Source organism: Melanerpes formicivorus, unplaced genomic scaffold (assembly GCF_026170545.1).
Source record: "Melanerpes formicivorus ecotype bairdi unplaced genomic scaffold, bMelFor1.0.p_v2 SCAF_6, whole genome shotgun sequence".
NCBI lineage: Eukaryota > Metazoa > Chordata > Aves > Piciformes > Picidae > Melanerpes > Melanerpes formicivorus.
In genome coordinates, this window is record NW_027142358.1 from 10,900,877 (window position 1) to 10,918,425 (window position 17,549).

Here is a 17,549-nt window from a genome sequence, read left to right on the forward strand (position 1 = left end):
CTCTGAAGTACTCAATTGCAGGAGCCCATTATATTCAAACTTTAAAACTAATGTTGGCATTTGTACAGCACCAACTTCATGCAATTTTCATACTCATTTCAAGACAAATATTGTGGTAAGACATCTTACTGCAAATAGAAAAGGCAAACAATTCTCACCCAAACCATTCTACTAACCTGTGAATCAATACACTCAGAGCTGGTCCAGAGGTTGCTTAATTAGATAGAATAACAAAATAAGCTCTGAGTCTGGCACTTAGTAGTAGTGAATGCCCTTGAAACAACTTGTAAATATTGTTTTACTTTGAAATACTGCTCACAGAGTGAATTAAAGTGCATTTTAAAATGCTGGGGGGACTTGAATAAATATCCATGGAGTAGAGAGGAAGAAAAACATTTAAGTGAAACTTACTGGGGGCTCATCTCCAGTTCCCAGGACAAACATGCTGACTTTGATATAGCCTTTAGCTCCTGAATTTGTGTCTTCAGGATTACTCAGTAAAAGCCATTTTCTCATGACTGCATGGCCTAAAATAAAATAAGGACCACAATCCCAGTAATATCCATTACAAAATGGCAGAAATAATGAAATCAACCCAAAACAAACCCAACCCCAAATCTAGTGGCATCAAAATGTTGTGGCACACTAATTCAGGGACATAATTAACAAATTTCTACAATATTTTTCACTTTTTAGGCTTTTCATACCAAAACTAATATCCAAGTTTTAGGTGCTTGTACTTCACCTCAAAACCACTGAAAGGAGCTAGATACTGCTGGATTATTTTTTAAGTTAGTACTTAAAGCAGCAATCTCAACTTTCTATCATCTCTCTTTGACTTTAGAAATTTCATTAAATGTTTCAACTTCAAGTTTCAAGCCAGAAAAGAAGCTTCAAAGTAACTGCTGCTTACCAGGCTCATCATAAACATAGCCAATGTCAATCTGAAATAAAGAACAAAGACACTGGTTTCAAAGGAATAGCAAAACAGAAAAATGCTAGGGCAACTCCTCTCAAATTTTTCAGTACTACTACTACATTGTTCTCTTGTTACAAACAAAACAAAAGTTTAAATAGCATACTCTTGGGAGGAAAAAAGGAAAATAACTTACACTGAAAAAGCATGGATTTTGAATAGATACAGCAGGCAAGAAGAAAATGGAAGAAAACCAGAATTGACAGCTGTAGTTACTTTGTCCTTTCAGCACACCCCTGGCTCTTCCAGTTATCAGAGAAAGAAGATAAGGGTAGTTTACTGCTTCTTGAATTCTCTATGCCCCACCATTATTTTATGTTCAGACAAGCTTTTCAGAACTCTTTTTTTTTTTCTATTCCTTGCTCAGTATCTCATCCTCCACTTCCAGAAATGAAGCTTGCTTTTAAATGAATAATTTCCTTTTTATTTTATGAAGATGATGAGGAATTTTCCCGTTTACATATAGCACAACTGCATTCATTGTATCAGATTTCAAACAGGTTCAGGGAGGTATGTTTGTTTATGGTAATTAGGGCTAGCACTCCTTTCAGGTAAAGTGAGAGGGTGATTTTCTAAAGAGAATTACCCCGGGGGTTTTCTCCTGGAATGTGTGCCTGCAGGAACAGAACATAGCTGAAACGACATGCTTTCACATGCTTTGTGAATGGTCAGCCCTCCACAAAGCAATATATCACTCACTGTCTGAATCACTAGAAATTACAAAGATAATAAGCAGAGAGAAGCAAAACCAACCAACTCTGTAACAGAAGCAGCATAATTTAGAAAAGTGCACTCTTCCACACTTAACATATTTTTGTGAAAAGCTAGTCTAGAGGCTTGCTGAATTTGTGCAGCACAAAATAAGCAAACAGCAAATACAGAAAACATTCACACTGGAGATGTTATAATAGAGGATCCCAGAAGCTGTCATGTGAGTTCTTTGTACTGCTTTAGGAACAGCATCAATTGCCACAGGTTTGCTCCCAATATTTATTTTAACAAATACAAACAGTCTCACTAATGTAATCAGAACTACAGAGATTACTTTAACTAAGAGAATTTTCCAACATCTTTTTTACTTAAACTTCTGACCAAAGGAACATCTTTCCACATCACTTGAGAACATGGATCTTTATGCCACCACACATATCACCATTCTGCCTATCAGCTACCTAATAAATTTACCTCTTCAGACCCTACCTCATAACAAATAGTCACCACAATACATTTTGAGGCAAAAACCCAAATCTACCTAAAACCTACAATATTATTTAACAATAATTTTCAACTCAAATAAGAAAACTATGCTAGTGTTCTGAGCAAATGGTCTCTAGCACAATAAGCAAGACATTACTGGGTAATTCTCTATCTTCACACTAAGGTAGTATAAATGTAAACATTTAAAACAAGTACTTAAAATTTCTATTTGATTTTATTTAATGTAGTCAAGATAAGAAAGTTGCTTCATACACACCTTAAATTCTCCCATTAGACAGTCTGCTCGTAGAGAGTGAGAGTCATACACCTAAAATGACAGACAGGCATGGAGCAGGAATATTCCAAAACATTACAGTGAAATGGCCATAAAATACTTTATGCATCCAACAGCCTTTTGAACGTGCACTATTTTTTCTTACCCGAATGCTAACTGTTTCATCAAGCAATTCTAAAGGAGTCATGTTGACATTGTAGAAAAAAATCTGTTAAGGTAAAAAACCAAAGAACAATAAACTGTCTTTAAATGGCAACCAAATAATTCTTTGAACAGAAAACGCAAGAACATTCTTTTAAGAGGTTTCTGAAGCATACCTGCTACTGTACTTTTACCCTGCCTCCTTGCTGAACACATTAAATGGAATTTTAGTGCAGAATAAAAAGCTAAATTTAGTAAATAAATGTAGTACAAATTAGACAAAAGACAGTCACATCTTCCATTTGAATGAACACAGTAGAAATAGCACTGCCTTTGCTCCTTGCTTTGCATTTCACATTTTCCTCAGGGGAAAAACTTTGGGAATGATAAAGGTTTTTCTTGTTCCAAGACATTCAGCTTCATCTAGCTATCTGTTTTAGCTGTCAAAAAAGTCTTGTTAGGCCTAGTGGTTATAGTGATTGTAATCACAGAATGCTTTGGGTTGGAAAGGACCTTAAAGGTCATCTAGTTAAATCCCCCAGCCATGGGCAAGCACACCACCTAGTAGGCCAGGTTGCTCAAGGCCCCATCCAACCTGGCCTTGAACAGTTCCAGGGTTGGAGCCTCCACAACTTCTCTGAGCAATGAGTTCCAGTGCCTCACCACGGTATAAGATTTCTTCCTAATGTTTAATCCTTCAGTTTGAATCCTTAGCTTTCCTGCCCTGGTCTCTGGCTACTCAGACAACTTCTCTGTGTTCCTCTCAAGATACCTGTCCATGCTTCCACTCTCTGTAGACTTCCTTTTTCTGTTGGATGTTTTGCACATTTGAAATTCAAGGCCACAAGAATAAATCTATTTATCTTCATGCTGACAAACTATCAGAGTATTTATTAGCTTTTTTGTTTTATTAATAGTATATGCCTCACTAGGTTAGGTCTTTGAGTCCAGCCACACTCTGGTCAGTACTTTATCCAACAAAAGAGAAGGGTACATAGACATAGCTACTCCTATTCCATTTTTAGCCTAGTCTGTAGACTAACACTGGCTAGGAAGTGATTCAATACAAGGTGCCACTGGCTTTCTCCTTTCCCTGATTTTTACCACTGCCTCACAAATTTTGACCACTACCTACAGCTTAGCTCAACTCTCAAACTTTTTTAGTTTGCTTGGTTCTGCCTAGACATGTCAAACACACTTGCCACTGGATTCCAAAAGCCTTGAATTTTCCACATGTGTTCAGATGAGAGTTATCTTTCAGCATTATCTCTGTTAAGCTTAATGTTTGCAACGATGCCTTCCAGACATGGGACTATGCTTCTTTCCTTTATATGGCTTTTGATTCTCTTCTGTATTTTAGTGTGTTTAATATCCAATCCCTGTCTGGACAAAGCAATCCAGTTGTGCTTTTACAAATCATGGATAGCAAGGTAATGACATTTCCAGATTCTGTGTGGCAATTTCATGGACTCAAAGCACTGCACTGAAAGCTCATCTGCATAGACCACAGATGCCTACAATTATTTTTTCTGTGAATTTATAACCTGCACACAACTATTCAAAGTCGTTATTATGTAACATGGCCAACTGTATCAAAGAACATGTTTCACAGATCTCATCTGAAGTTTGACTTCCTTCTAGATAGCCTTATCTTCTAAGACTGACAGCAATAGAGATCTGTTTAGTGATGTGAATACATGATGAAAGGGACTGGGAATTCTAAAACATGTATTAGTCAAAATTATACCCTTAAATATTAGCAAATTCTTCTTCATTGATCATACCAAAAGCTGTAGTAACTATTTTTCTGCATCTGATAACATCAACAGTGTTACTACATGACTTACTTCATCAAAATACGGGTTGTTTCCTCTTTTGATTCTTGTTCGGTGTGTCTGACCGCAAACATGAACTTTCACTACCGGTTTTATGTTATTTCCCGGCAACTGACGACCTTCAATGACTCTAACACGAATCTTAAAAAAGAAAAATAGGGAAAAAAATTCAAGTATTTGTAGTAATTAATTTCATGTATTACCTATCATCCTGGTGACAATTTCTTACTATACCACCAAAAAAACCTCAGACAACATCTGAAGTAGCTGGCAGATAAGCAGCGGACAGACTTTTCAAACTTAATTATGACAGCAAGTATAGTTTTACCCAAACTTTACATCACAAGTTGGTTAGGCCACACCTTGAGTACTGTGTCCAGTTCTGGGCCCCTCAGTTTAAGAAGGACATTGAGACACTTGAGCATGTCCAGAGAAGGGCAGCCAGGCTGGTGAGAGGCCTTGAGCACAAGCCCTACGAGTAGAGGCTGAGGGAGCTGGGGTTGTTTAGCCTGGAGAAGAGGAGGCTCAGGGGAGACCTCATTGCTCTCTACAACTACCTGAAGGGTTGTAGCCAGGAGGGGGTTGGTCTCTTCTCCCAGGCAACTAGCATCAGAACAAGAGGACACAGTCTCAAGCTGCACCGGGGGAAGTTTAGGCTTGAGGTGAGGAGAAAGTTCTTCACCGAGAGAGTCATTCGTCCTTGGAATGTGCTGCCCAGAGAGGTGGTGGAGTCACCATCCCTGGAGGGGTTCAAGAGGGGATTGGACGTGGCACTCGGTGCCATGGTCTAGCCATGAGGTCTTGGGTGATAGGTTGGACTTGATGATCTTTGAGGTCTCTTCCAACCTTGGTGATACTGTGATACTGCGATGATTTCGTGTAATTTACTACTTATTTTTAAAACTGCTACTGTAGTTTGAAATCTGTAAAACTACACAAATAAGGTTCATCTAGATTTCAACCAGAACTATACAAAACTGGACATCTCCATAACAGGCAAAGTTGAAGAATACTTTTAAAATACAGGCTTTCAAATGAAGAAGCTAATTGTCTCTACACAATCTAACATGAAATTATGCCAGGTTGTGTGAAAAGTGCAATGTCATGCCAGGCAGAAAAAAAGGAACATGTATCATTTCATAAATCTACTACCTGGAAATCTTGTGGTTTGTTAGAAAGGATCCTCCGTGTTTTCTTCCCTTTGGTGATGCGTTTAGCTAGCTGAGCTTCCTTTGTGCCACTTGGAACCGTTGGTGTGATACCACCAACTGGACCATCCAAGCCATCCTCGTAACCTCCATCATCTTCTCCATCTCATATAGTAAGAACAGTGCAGTTAATAAGCACATATTCAAGGCACCCATTAAAATTATACTGTTAACTCATTTCAACACTTTTTTTTTTTGCTAACCACATGCTTCCAACTCCTTTTGAAAGCTAGTAATTTTATCCTAATAACAAATTTATATCTCAATCAAACTAACTGTAGATCTGTCCCTCTTCAGGATGCAGAGCATCTAACACAATTTCCATACACTTTCTGGAACCAACTAATTGAAGTTTTAGGAAAGTACAATTCAGCTGCAATCATCACCACGTGATTGCAAAACAGGATCCATAAATATTCAGACCACAAGTGTGTCACTTCCTTGTGATTCCAGCTTCTTTTCTTAACTTTCTTAACTGAAGGACAGTAACGATGTCAAAATCTAATAGCAGAACAAGCTGTGTCTCTGATGGTTAGCATTCACAGAATGTTTGCTAGCTTTCTGAATTAGTTTGCCAACACAGGATGAGGATTGCTTTGCACAATGAAACCTGCAATGACCCTTGTAAGAGAGAAAAACACAGAGATTCCCATACCATGTATTTCATAAGCAGAACACCCCCACCTCCCTAACATCTTTCAAAATCCATCTGCCTGGATGGGTCCATGTGACTGACTGATTACACACACTCACTGAGCTGGAGCAATCTCAGCTGGGAAGATGATTTCATTTCATGGGAAATAGGTATTTACAATAACTAAGTAAGGTGTGTTTGATAATTTGCACTGAAATAATTTTCATGCAACTGCTGCATGCTAGATAAAAAACCTGTCATGTTTTATTTTACCTGTATTATGCTATAATTCAAGCAAATTTCAGAAACACTATAAAAACAATTTAATCTAAGTCAGTTTGCTTTTAAAGCCTTCAAACCCACATTTCTTTTAAACTATTTCATAGTGCAGTAATTAAACACAAAGCTTTTGTGTTTGCAATACTTATCCTTCCACTCCCCAAGACCACCCCTCAGTGAAATAAAAATCAGTGAATCAAAATTTACCCCCAGAAGACTCCTCATTCCAACTTCTTCCCTCTTACATTATCTATCAGCATATAATGGTCAAACTGTTTATTTCTCCTCCAAAATATAACTTTTACTGCATTTACTTTTTTCTGCACAAAGTCTGGATATTAAGGTAATTATTTGTCTGTCAAATGCAAAAACTTGTTACTTCACAATTAAGAGCCTGGAAACCCAGAGGATCTCAAAAAACTTCGCAAACCACGTCTTTCAAAACTTCTTTATTCTATGGTTTAAAGATTTAAGAAAATCTTTTCACAAGGCTGGAATATACTTTCCAAAAAATGTGATTTGGTTAGCCTTTGCAGTAAAGCTGTCATTTCTTTAACCATTCAACCCCCTTTATTTTCCAAACAAAAGCCATTCTGAAAAGCTTTTAAGCAACACCATTCTTTTGTAACATGATTATACTAGAGAAAACGACACTGAAAACCATTTTATGTCAGGAAATGCCAATTTTCTTCCTCCCTGTAGTTCTGAATCACCACTATCTGGCAGTCTTAACATGTTTGCTTCTGGTCACATTTTTTTCTGATGAACAATGCTGCTGAATCACTTTCTTGGTTTACCTTAAATATTTCCAGGACCTTTTGAAATAGTGTTCTGAGAAAAGACTCAAATACCTTCTTGGATACTGGTCCCTCCTGGATCATTTGGATTTGCAGGTCCAGCTGGTGGCTCATATCCTACTACCAAATCGATTGTTGCCTATAGAGAAATACATGAGTCTTTATGTAGCACACAATATTGACAATAGCTGATTTAAAGCTGAGCAGTTAACTATCTGTAGTCACAGCACAGTTTATAATAAAATTTCAGCTATTGGTAAATTAATAAATTGTTATTAAGGTATACACACATACAAATAAAGATTACACAACTTGAAGCTAACGATATAGGCTCTGAAATAACATCCAATAAAAGAAATCACTGTATTTATATTTAGAAAAAAATCTATCATAACACAAGTATACAAAGTGTTCTACAAATTTCAGTTCACTTAGTTCCACAATATCCATGGCAGGCTAGGTGACATTCTAAATCTGCAGATGGAAAAACAAAGGCAGTGAGAAATAACACTATCTGATCAACAACATGACAAATCTTAGCCATAAATAATATGTCCTATCTGGCTCTTCTAGTTGCTTTTTGCTGAAAGAAAAACATGATGTCATTTTCCATTCTAATTATAGAATTATCTTGCTTGTGCTTGGCTGTGGTTTTGGAATATTGAACAAATCAGCGGTATTCCCAGTTGCCACAGTAACACGAGGAGTCAGCATAAAAAGCCCAACCCTGTGACCAACTAACCATGATATTAAACTACAGCTGATGAGATACTAAAATTACCCTTAAAGCCTCTTATTAACTATAAGGCAATATGAAATGCCTGAACAGATAGACTGTACAAATACTGAAAAGTCCCAGTTCTTGAAACTATTTAATTAATAACTAAGTTAAGCAGTTAAAAACTGTTAAATTTAAACACATGCTAAACCAAGTGAAGAAAATTCCTATGTAACTTTCTGAACTGAGCTGTCACTGAGCATGTACATGACTATGTGTTTTCTAGAATCAGTGCTGTGACACAGGTGGATATTAGAAAGAATACAGCAAAAATAACCACATATGGGAAGTCCATCTGCTGCCGAGGAAAATGCTCTTTTTCAACATAAGGCTGATTTCCATGCATACCCTGGATCCCATAATATTTATAACACACATATATATAAATTAAAACATACACAGAAAACAATTGATCAAACTTACAAAGCTATTAAACAAACTCAGATGGTATAGATACAATTAGATCTTGTTATAAACTTCCTCTGTCTGGAGCTTTTGCTATGAATTCCAAGCATTTAATTCATAAAGTAAAAACAACTTGAAAATATTTTTGTTTCACTATTAGCCCAGTTGTTAAAACATTTTAGTGAAGACTACAGCAAAATATGGAAATGTAAGCCACTCACTCCAGTTTCTTGTCCTCTTTCATTCAGCAGAGGTATTAGTTTGAAGGGAAAAGACCTGCTTTGGTTACCTACAAGATCCTTAAGCGCTACGGAGGCACTGCCAATTAATCTGAAATAAAGCAAAAAGTATTATCAGAATGTAAGTATACATCAAACAGAGGTTTGTTGCCTTTTGCAGGTGCCTGTTAGTCAACCAAGTAACTCCAGCCATGACTTGAAAACCCAAGACAAAAAAAGATCACTGCAAATGTTATCTAACGATCGTGTACCATTAACTTATATTTTTCTGTTTCACTTCACTTCTATGTTTTCTACCCTAGGTGATCCTGCTTTGGCAGGGGCGTTGGACTCGATCTCTGGAGGTCCCTTCCAATCTCTAATGTTCTGTGATTCTATATGCTGGTGTTCTTCATTTAAGACACAGCTTTAATCTAAAAGAGGTTAACAGTCTAATAAACTTTATGTCTATTTTTGAAAATAATATTCTGTATAACTTTCAATAGCCATTTCACTTGTTTCAGCAATGGAATTACAACTGAGAGACTACCAGATGTAATACTTTATTTCCCTGCATAGCTTTGCAAGCACTCAGAATAGAAATAGGGTATAAAAACTACATACCACAGGTGTTTTACTACACAGAGACAAAAAGACATGCATACATCTCTGTAATGAATACAATTAAACGGAACAAATGCAGTCAATGAGTTTACGAGAGACTTCACAAAATTCATCTTCTTGCCTATACTGCACATTTTGGTATACATTGCCTCCTTGCCTCTAAATTCTCAGAATGTTTAATATGGCTCTTGATAGGCCTATTAAAGGAAGTTTCCCAAGAGATCTGATATTTTGTGTTAAACCCTCCTGTGCTACTTCTGCCTACTTTTAGGCTGTATCGCCTTCAAAAAAGAAAGTGAAAACTGCATGCACTTTTAAGCTGAGAAACTTCTTTCAGGCAAAGTTTCTAACAGTCTCATGATACCTGGCACTGTATTTTATTCCCATAGTATGCAGTAATAGTTTACTCCTATACTGAAGTAGATTATTGGAATAACTGAGATTTTTTTTCCCCATGAAAAAACCCCAAGATAATTACACCCTGTATATATCACAAAGAGCAGGTTTGACAAACAATACCAGCTTTGCTGCCAAAGTGGAAAAAAGCTCTGTGTACAGAGAACTTAACTGAGGTTCCTTTAAATGGATCACAGTGGTTTTATAAGGAGAAGCTAAGGAAGTAAGGGCATTTTTTGACATGGAGCAAGTGCATTATTATAGCTACCCTCAGGTTCCATGTCATTAGAGTATAATTTACCTTAGCAAAGTACCTTAGGAAAGGTGAGTATAAAACATTATTTTCCTGTAAATACACATTCTAGGTATTACACATTACAACTTCTTTGTTAAGCTGAGCACACAAACTAACTACACTTTCTTTTTGAATGACCTATTAGAATTTAGTGCTGTCACCTCCTCAGCCAACTCTGCTTTCCCAGTTCATCTCGCTCCTCCAAATCCCAGTCATCTCTTTGATAATTTTGACTTACTACCCAAGCCTTTCACCTCTGGTCTGATGCCTGCCTTTCCTCACTGACCAAACACCTGGATTCTGCATTGTGGTCTTGACCCTGTCTCCTTTCAAAAAGGATGGAAATACATCTAGTTGCTTCAGAGAGCATTAGATTAGGCACATGTAAAATTTTCACAAATTGTTACACAGAGCTGGACATCAGCTGACACACTGAATCAATACATTTCTCAACTTTAGGGAGCTTAAGAAGCACTTTCTCATGTTACAGAATCAAAATTGCATTTAACACAAGACAAACCTAGACTTGGAACATGAGATACACAAGCTGTGGCCTTATTTATCCATCCAGCTGTAGTATTATTATTTGACATTGCTTGTGATTAGATGTGGCAAATATGGTCACTAAACAGTAATGTTTCCTTAGCTCAGGAAACATCAGCAGTTGCTCTCCTAAACAGCAAGAAGCATTACTTTTTTTAACCTTGTGGTTTTAATGTTCCAAAAATTGGTGTTACATGGAAATCAAGCAAGTCTGACAATACACACCAAAGAGAATGTCTCCCTGGGCATCTGACCAAACTTTTCTATGTAAAGAGCAGGTGTCACACAGACAGACCCTGATACTATTCAAGTCAAAGAAAATCAGAAAGGATTAATTCCATAATGATTGCAAATCTCAAAGCAGAGAAAAATACTGGGTAGCTTAATGCATTTTTTTCCTCTTTATTACATAGCCTTGTAACACAGTAATAGCTTTGAAAGCAAGTATAATATAAGCAAATGGGAAAACATTCCTACATTTGGAAGGAAAAAATGCTTGAATTTCCTTTAAGCAGATGTATACTGAGAGAAAACAAATTCTCTTCACTCTTTTTCCTTTAATTCAAAATTAATCAATAAAAACTTTCCATTCCAAATATTCTTTTCCCAAAATCTTTCAGCAGTGACTAAGCCTTCTCATTTGAGAGTAACAGAGAGAAACATACATAATTTGAGGTCTCACAGAAAGAATATAGGAAGACTACCCAAAAACAGCTAGGCCAAATTTGATTCTAGAGAAAGTAAAAAAAACAAAAGAAGAAGATGAAAAATTGCTATGTATATTTGTAGAAAACCACTGTAGACTTGTGATTTTGATTTGATATGAGCTGGAGTGATTTACATTAACATCAGAAAGAACTTCAGAAGTCACGCAGTCTCAAGTCATCCGTATGAGTGTTTCAGCAACTACACCCTATCAGGTGACATTACTCATGATAAGCTGTTCAACAGTAGTGCTTTTGAAATTTTCCAGTGTAAATTTCCAAATCCTCACCTGTCCTGTGCAGAAACTATGAAGACATTTGAATACATGGCAATTGTTTGTTAAGTTCTGATTACCTTCCGAAGAATTAAGAGGGTGTCTGTTACATAGACTACTTGCTTGCTACTAAGTTGCCTCTGAAGTCCTTTGTTCCCTCCTCCCTTAACAGTTTGGGCTACTTCAGTCTTCAGTCCTTTTCCACTCTAGCAAGAGTGAGAATTTAATATTCAGCCCATACACTATCTTAGCCTACTTCTAAGCTTTAGATAAATTCTAAGCACTAGGCAGCTAGTCTTTTGCTTTCCCCAAAATGGTCCTCTTCACTTGATTTGGCCTGTTTCATCCCTCTCTTAGCACAGCCACAGAACTGGTGTGGTAGGAAGGAACCACTCAAGATCATTTAGTCTAACCCCTCTGCTCAAGCAGAGTCATCTACAACACGTTGCCCAGGACCATGTCCAGCCTGGTTTTGATCACACAGCTATACCTGAAGTAATATTTTCAAAACTAACAAGGAATGTCTCAAGCACATCACCAGGTCTCATCTTTGTTACTTGTACAGGTCTTGGAAAAAGTTTTTTTCCAGAGATGCTTCTCTTAAGTCTCTAATCTTTGGCCTAAGTTGAGTAAGATCAGATAGTAATAGCTGTTGCTGTAACACCACACCCATTAACAGCTCATTGCTGTTTAATGCTTTGCTGCAAGGTCTGCTACTGTACTCCTATCATGTAACTGGACCCCCACTTGTCTGAATGAATACTGTGATGTTGCAGTGTTCCTCTGAAGACTTTTTACCTTAGTCAGGATTGCATGTTATCTCCCTCAAAAGTCATGACTTTCAAGAGGACAAGGAGTCCTTTCCTTCCCGCACAGGTCAAAAGACTTTCTGTCACCTATTCATCATCAAAGGACATTGGTCTTTGCCAGTGCTATTTCAGCTTTCTTTCCCTTGCCTAGGCAGACATTTGCCCATTTAATTCCAGATCACACTGGCTTCTTGATAGCATCAAGTAGGATATTTTCAGCTTTCAGAATAACTCAATACAGCCCGACATTCTGTTCATCGGCTGTTTTGGCAGTAGACAGCAAATGAGTATTGCTTCTTAACTCTGCTTAAGTACCTTTTTGGCCATCCCAAAGACTTATGTATGTATAGCACCCAGTCAGCCAGGTCTCTTTAAACCTTTCCAGCTCTACAGAAATAAAGCAAAAAACCCCTGTCCTGACACGCAGTTTAAACATTCTGATCCATCACCGAATAAGGCACCAAAGATAAATGTGAAATCCACACATTTAGAAGCAGATTTTAAACCTCTTTGAATGTACCCTATCAGTGCTAGGCCTGTGATACTTTTCCCTCTATTAATCAAAAGGAAATGCTTGGTTTACCAGCTGAAATCAGTGAACTACTGGTGACCAACTACTAAACACAGTCTTGGATTTGTGCCAAAGCTAATTAATCCGTTACTGCTGTGGTTAGCACTTCCTTTTAGCTGCTCAAATAACCAAGAGAAGTGAAACTTCACACCCATGCCTGGATCAGGAAATGCTAGCTCACACTACCAACCATTTTATTGCTACTTCTCTGTTTGAAGGTAGCTATTTATAATAAATTCTTTACCATATCACGTCCTAAAGCTGCTTGCATACTACTTTTACTGGAAGCCCTGTGATTCTAATCCAGTGAGAGTTAAGGATTTAAATACTTATTTTTAAGAGTTCATTTTGGCAGAGGTTTGTATTTATTAGTCTCATCATCAGACTGGATCCCATACTGCAGTTACAATTACTGCACTCAACCTATCTTCCTCAGTGTACATAACAGTGCACAGAACACCCACCTTCATGCTGTTTTAAAGTTTCTATTAAGAGCAAAACAATTTTTATCTTCTTTAGTGATCTGGTAGTACTCTTTGCAAGAACAAACTTTAAACATGAAACGAAGCACAGACATTAACTTTGTACATGGCAGAAACTCCTAAAAATGAATTGCAGCCAATCTGAATCTTGCATACAGTGCATGCAAGGAAAACCTGCAACTGTGCTCAGGCCTGCTGACATGGAAAAGAATCCATAAAAAAAGATCAAGTGGAGGAGGATTCAGACTACCTAGAATCATTTAACTATGGAAAGTACATAAGCATGATTAAATAATTTGCTGCACTGTTCATAAGTGGCCACATTTTTCTGCTGGAGAAAAGGGTGTGCCCAATCTGTTTTTCCTCTGTGTTGCTAGGTTACTAACTATGTGGGGAACGTGAGGAAACATAATTCCAAATCTCTTTTTAAAAGAATGAAAATCGCTTCATTCAAATAGGACTGTACTTTCCTGTTAACATTTTTTTTCCTCTTACCTTCACAGGGACACCTGATTTACTAAGTTTCTGGGGGGGTTTTGCCTTCAAACTGCATAAAGATTAGTGCTCCGAGAGTCTGAATTTGTTCTATTCACAACATCAGACATAATAGAAAACAGATGTGTTGTCTTTTCAAACATCTTTAGGCTGGAAATTCTAGCTAAGCATGAACCATGAGAGTCCTCTCTGGCTTATTCCTATGATGATTTTTTTGTGTACATGTCAGTCTGGTTTGCTTTACTTATCTTTCCCAAAGACTCTGTCTTTTTACCATGAAGAGCACTCAAATTCATCTGAAAAAGTGTAGCGATCCTGTATATGAGTCAGTAAATTCTATGTCCAGGAAAAAATAATGTTTAATGTTCTTTGAGATTTGATTTACAGAAACATGCCAAAGCAATGAGTTAAGAGTTTTGGCATAGTCTAAAAAGAGGATAACATCCACCCCGAGCCTTCTCCTGCATCAGTATAAGAATGGACTGGATGAGTAGCTATCTAAGTTTCTAGGAGCTGTAACAAATCATGGGTTACACTGCAACCTTCTGCTGCCTTGTTTTAACGGGGAGTATGGGTTCTGTAGCCACTTCTTACATGCAGCAACAGGCCAGGTTCCCAGAACTAGTCAACTATTCCAGAACAATGCAAGGCATAACAGAATGTATACTGGCTTGGAGCTAGCCAGTGAGCAGCCAGAGCAAGCTGGGGTTGAGAAATACATGGTTCTGCTCCTAGACTACATTGTAGCAAGAACTGTGGCAGAACATTTGACCAGGAGTTGCCTCTACCTTGAAAACAGTAATAGAAATCCCCACTGCTTGTTTTCCTGCAGAAGAAAGTAAAGCCAAAGACGTGGTGTAGTTTCATCTCAGTGCTCTCTCAGGTGGTACAGTCCCCTAGATGTACACTCTACACTCAAACCCTAAAAAACTCCAATTCAATCCAGCTTTTAAAGATATGAAACCATGAACCTCTAAAGGAAAGATTATTGGTTAGACTCAAATGCCACTTAATTTAAACACCACATACACCTCCCAAGTTAATGGGTCTACTCATTACTAATATCAAAAGCACACTGCAAACACTGGGTTTCTGAAATAATAGCCTTTACCTCTGAAAGACTTCAGATCAGCTAAGCACATCAGATCTTTGCTTACCCTCTACTTTTAAACTGTTACAATAATAACAATAGCTCTCAGTAGTAAGACCAGCTCCATACAGAGAAGTCACTTTTCCAAAGAAATTTACTGTAGTGGTTTTTTTAATTGAACACAGAATAAGTAGTAGACAACTTCCAGTGCATAAACCCAAGCAAAACAAACAGGCCTCTGCACAAGCTGGGAGTTAAACAGTACAAATATGAATCTAGATGATATTTACAAACATAATTTGAAAAAATTAAAACCTTACAGAGGGAAGCATTTTAGGGACTTCAGATAAGTACCTTTTTTCCTGATAGAAAATCCCCTACAACCTTCTGAAAACTGCCAAGCTTTCTTATATCAAGTTCTGTGATTTCCCTGAAGTCAGAGGCATGCACTATATTCTTGCTTTATTGACCCACAGGAATCTGAAGAATGAGAGATCTGAGGGCATTGGCTTGACTCTCAGTGATTTTACAACAGAGCTGTTGGGAGTATTGTAAAAATGTGAATTCACATACTGGGAGAAGGCACAAAGTACTAAAGAAAAGCTAACAATGGAAGTGGACCAGCATCAATTAACCTCCATGTAAACATAGTTCAGTGTCAGAAATATCCAAATTTGCCAGGGAAAAAAAAAAAAAAAGAAAGATGGTGGAATATCTTACTCCCTCTCAAAATAGCAACACTAGTTGGCAAAAGAGTGCAGCAGAGAAGTGGATCCTTGTTTCAAATCTAGGACTTTATACACTGAAGCAGGGACCAGCATCTCCTTTTGGATAAGCTGGTTTTTGTTCTGCACAGATTGAAAAAAAAAAAAAAATCTCTGTGAGTAATTCTTGTCCAAAGGTATTTATTTACCTGTTTAGACAAAATTCCTATGATTTAAGTAAAGATAGACAGAAGACCTTCACAGCTATGGATTAATTGAAGATAAAACACATCAATGAAGCTTTATCATTTTACGCCTGTTAAGAAAGAATTCCTAGACTTTGATAGAGCTTTTAGTACAAACATGTTTCAAGACAAAATAATACACACCATCCCTGCTGTAGATTAACTGAAAGAAAGCTTTCTGATTAGCCTGCCACCACCCAAGACCTTACCCTTTCCTGCAATTGACTTTAGGGACCAGGTTTATTTGTGTTTGACAAGTCATAAGACAAATAGCACGCAGGACATAAGAGGCTGCAAATAATTTCAACTGGTAATTTACATCATCTTCATTAAAATGATCTGCATGCATTGCTTTAAGGTGTCCTGTACACCTCAAATTCTAATATTAAAGCTTAAATGCTACAAAAGCTCAGAAAGACAAAAAGCACCCTCCAGTTTTACTAAAGTTTATCTATTATTCTTTTTAATAGAACATGAGTTAACTGAATTCTGGTGTTCCCATATAGACCGTTTTAGTTTTTCACAGCAACAATTTTTTACAATGACCACAGCCAAAAGATCCTATCAATTTATTTTACAGGATCAAATCCAGTTTTATTTTAAAAGGTTTGAAAAATACAAAGAAAAAAAAAGGACCATACACAAAAGATCTGCAGCCTTAGATCCCATGATACTTCATTTTTAGACACCTGAAAAATGCAGAACCCAATTTTAGGAATGTAGAGGCTGTGCCTAACAGACTGGTAGAAGTTTAGACTTCCAGAGTACATTTCAAGCCTGTTGACATGCATTAAGAGCACTAACCAAAACAGACATGGTGCAGGAAGGATAAAAGCCTGCACTTTGGGGACATCATGAAATTGAGTATTTCTGTCTGCTGGAGACCTAAATTCTGAATCCTTTACTCATAGCAGGAGCCTCTGACATTCCTTTCCAAGAAATGAATGTCAGAAAAGGAAATTCTCAGTGGCCTCCTACTCCATGTTTATGTCTTGAGTACTCTAAGGAACAGGAAGCTAGATATAAATATTCTTATTCTGCTGAGGTTACTCAATTTGTTTTAATATCAAACTACATATTTTCTTTAAAAAAAAAATCCAAGACAAACCTGAAACCAAACAAAACCCAAGCCACATACCCACATAAAAACAAACAAACAAACCAAAAACCACCACTGAAGAAGGGAATTCTTTGATCCATTTTTAAATAACACTTTAAAAATATAAACAGGAAAGAAGGTACCAACAGCATGACCAGACTTCCATTTATACAATGATCCTGAAGCTTGTAACACTCCAACAACAGTTAGAGACAGACTCATTTCCCTACTCCGTGGAAGAGAATTTACCCTGTCATCGGATATTAATGCAAGCTGGCCTTGGGGATGTTACTTTTCTTTTCAACTTCAAGCTTTATAATGACTGGCCAGAGAATTCACAATTCATTGGGCCAGGAAGAGTACACTAGCTGCTAAGCAGGACACTAAAAGTAATAGAAAGTCAGATTCCTTTCCCAAAAAAGGCTTTGTACTTTATCCAACATATTTATCCTGA

At 37.3% G+C, this 17,549-nt stretch overlaps 1 protein-coding gene across 7 annotated transcripts in view; it reads right to left on the reverse strand.

The window, feature by feature from the left end:
* The window catches only part of MYOF (myoferlin), a 69,676-nt gene that overhangs the window by 42,960 nt on the left and 9,167 nt on the right, over positions 1-17,549 (reverse strand). For all 7 annotated transcript variants that reach the window (XM_068139661.1, XM_068139659.1, XM_068139658.1 and 4 more), the window contains exons 4-11: positions 8,767-8,875; positions 7,417-7,501; positions 5,597-5,757; positions 4,457-4,585; positions 2,614-2,676; positions 2,451-2,501; positions 914-944; positions 412-527 (exon numbers count right to left, since the gene is read on the reverse strand). In XM_068139661.1, the coding sequence (XP_067995762.1) occupies positions 412-527; positions 914-944; positions 2,451-2,501; positions 2,614-2,676; positions 4,457-4,585; positions 5,597-5,757; positions 7,417-7,501; positions 8,767-8,875 (745 nt within the window). The remainder of the gene's footprint in view (positions 1-411; positions 528-913; positions 945-2,450; positions 2,502-2,613; positions 2,677-4,456; positions 4,586-5,596; positions 5,758-7,416; positions 7,502-8,766; positions 8,876-17,549) is intronic.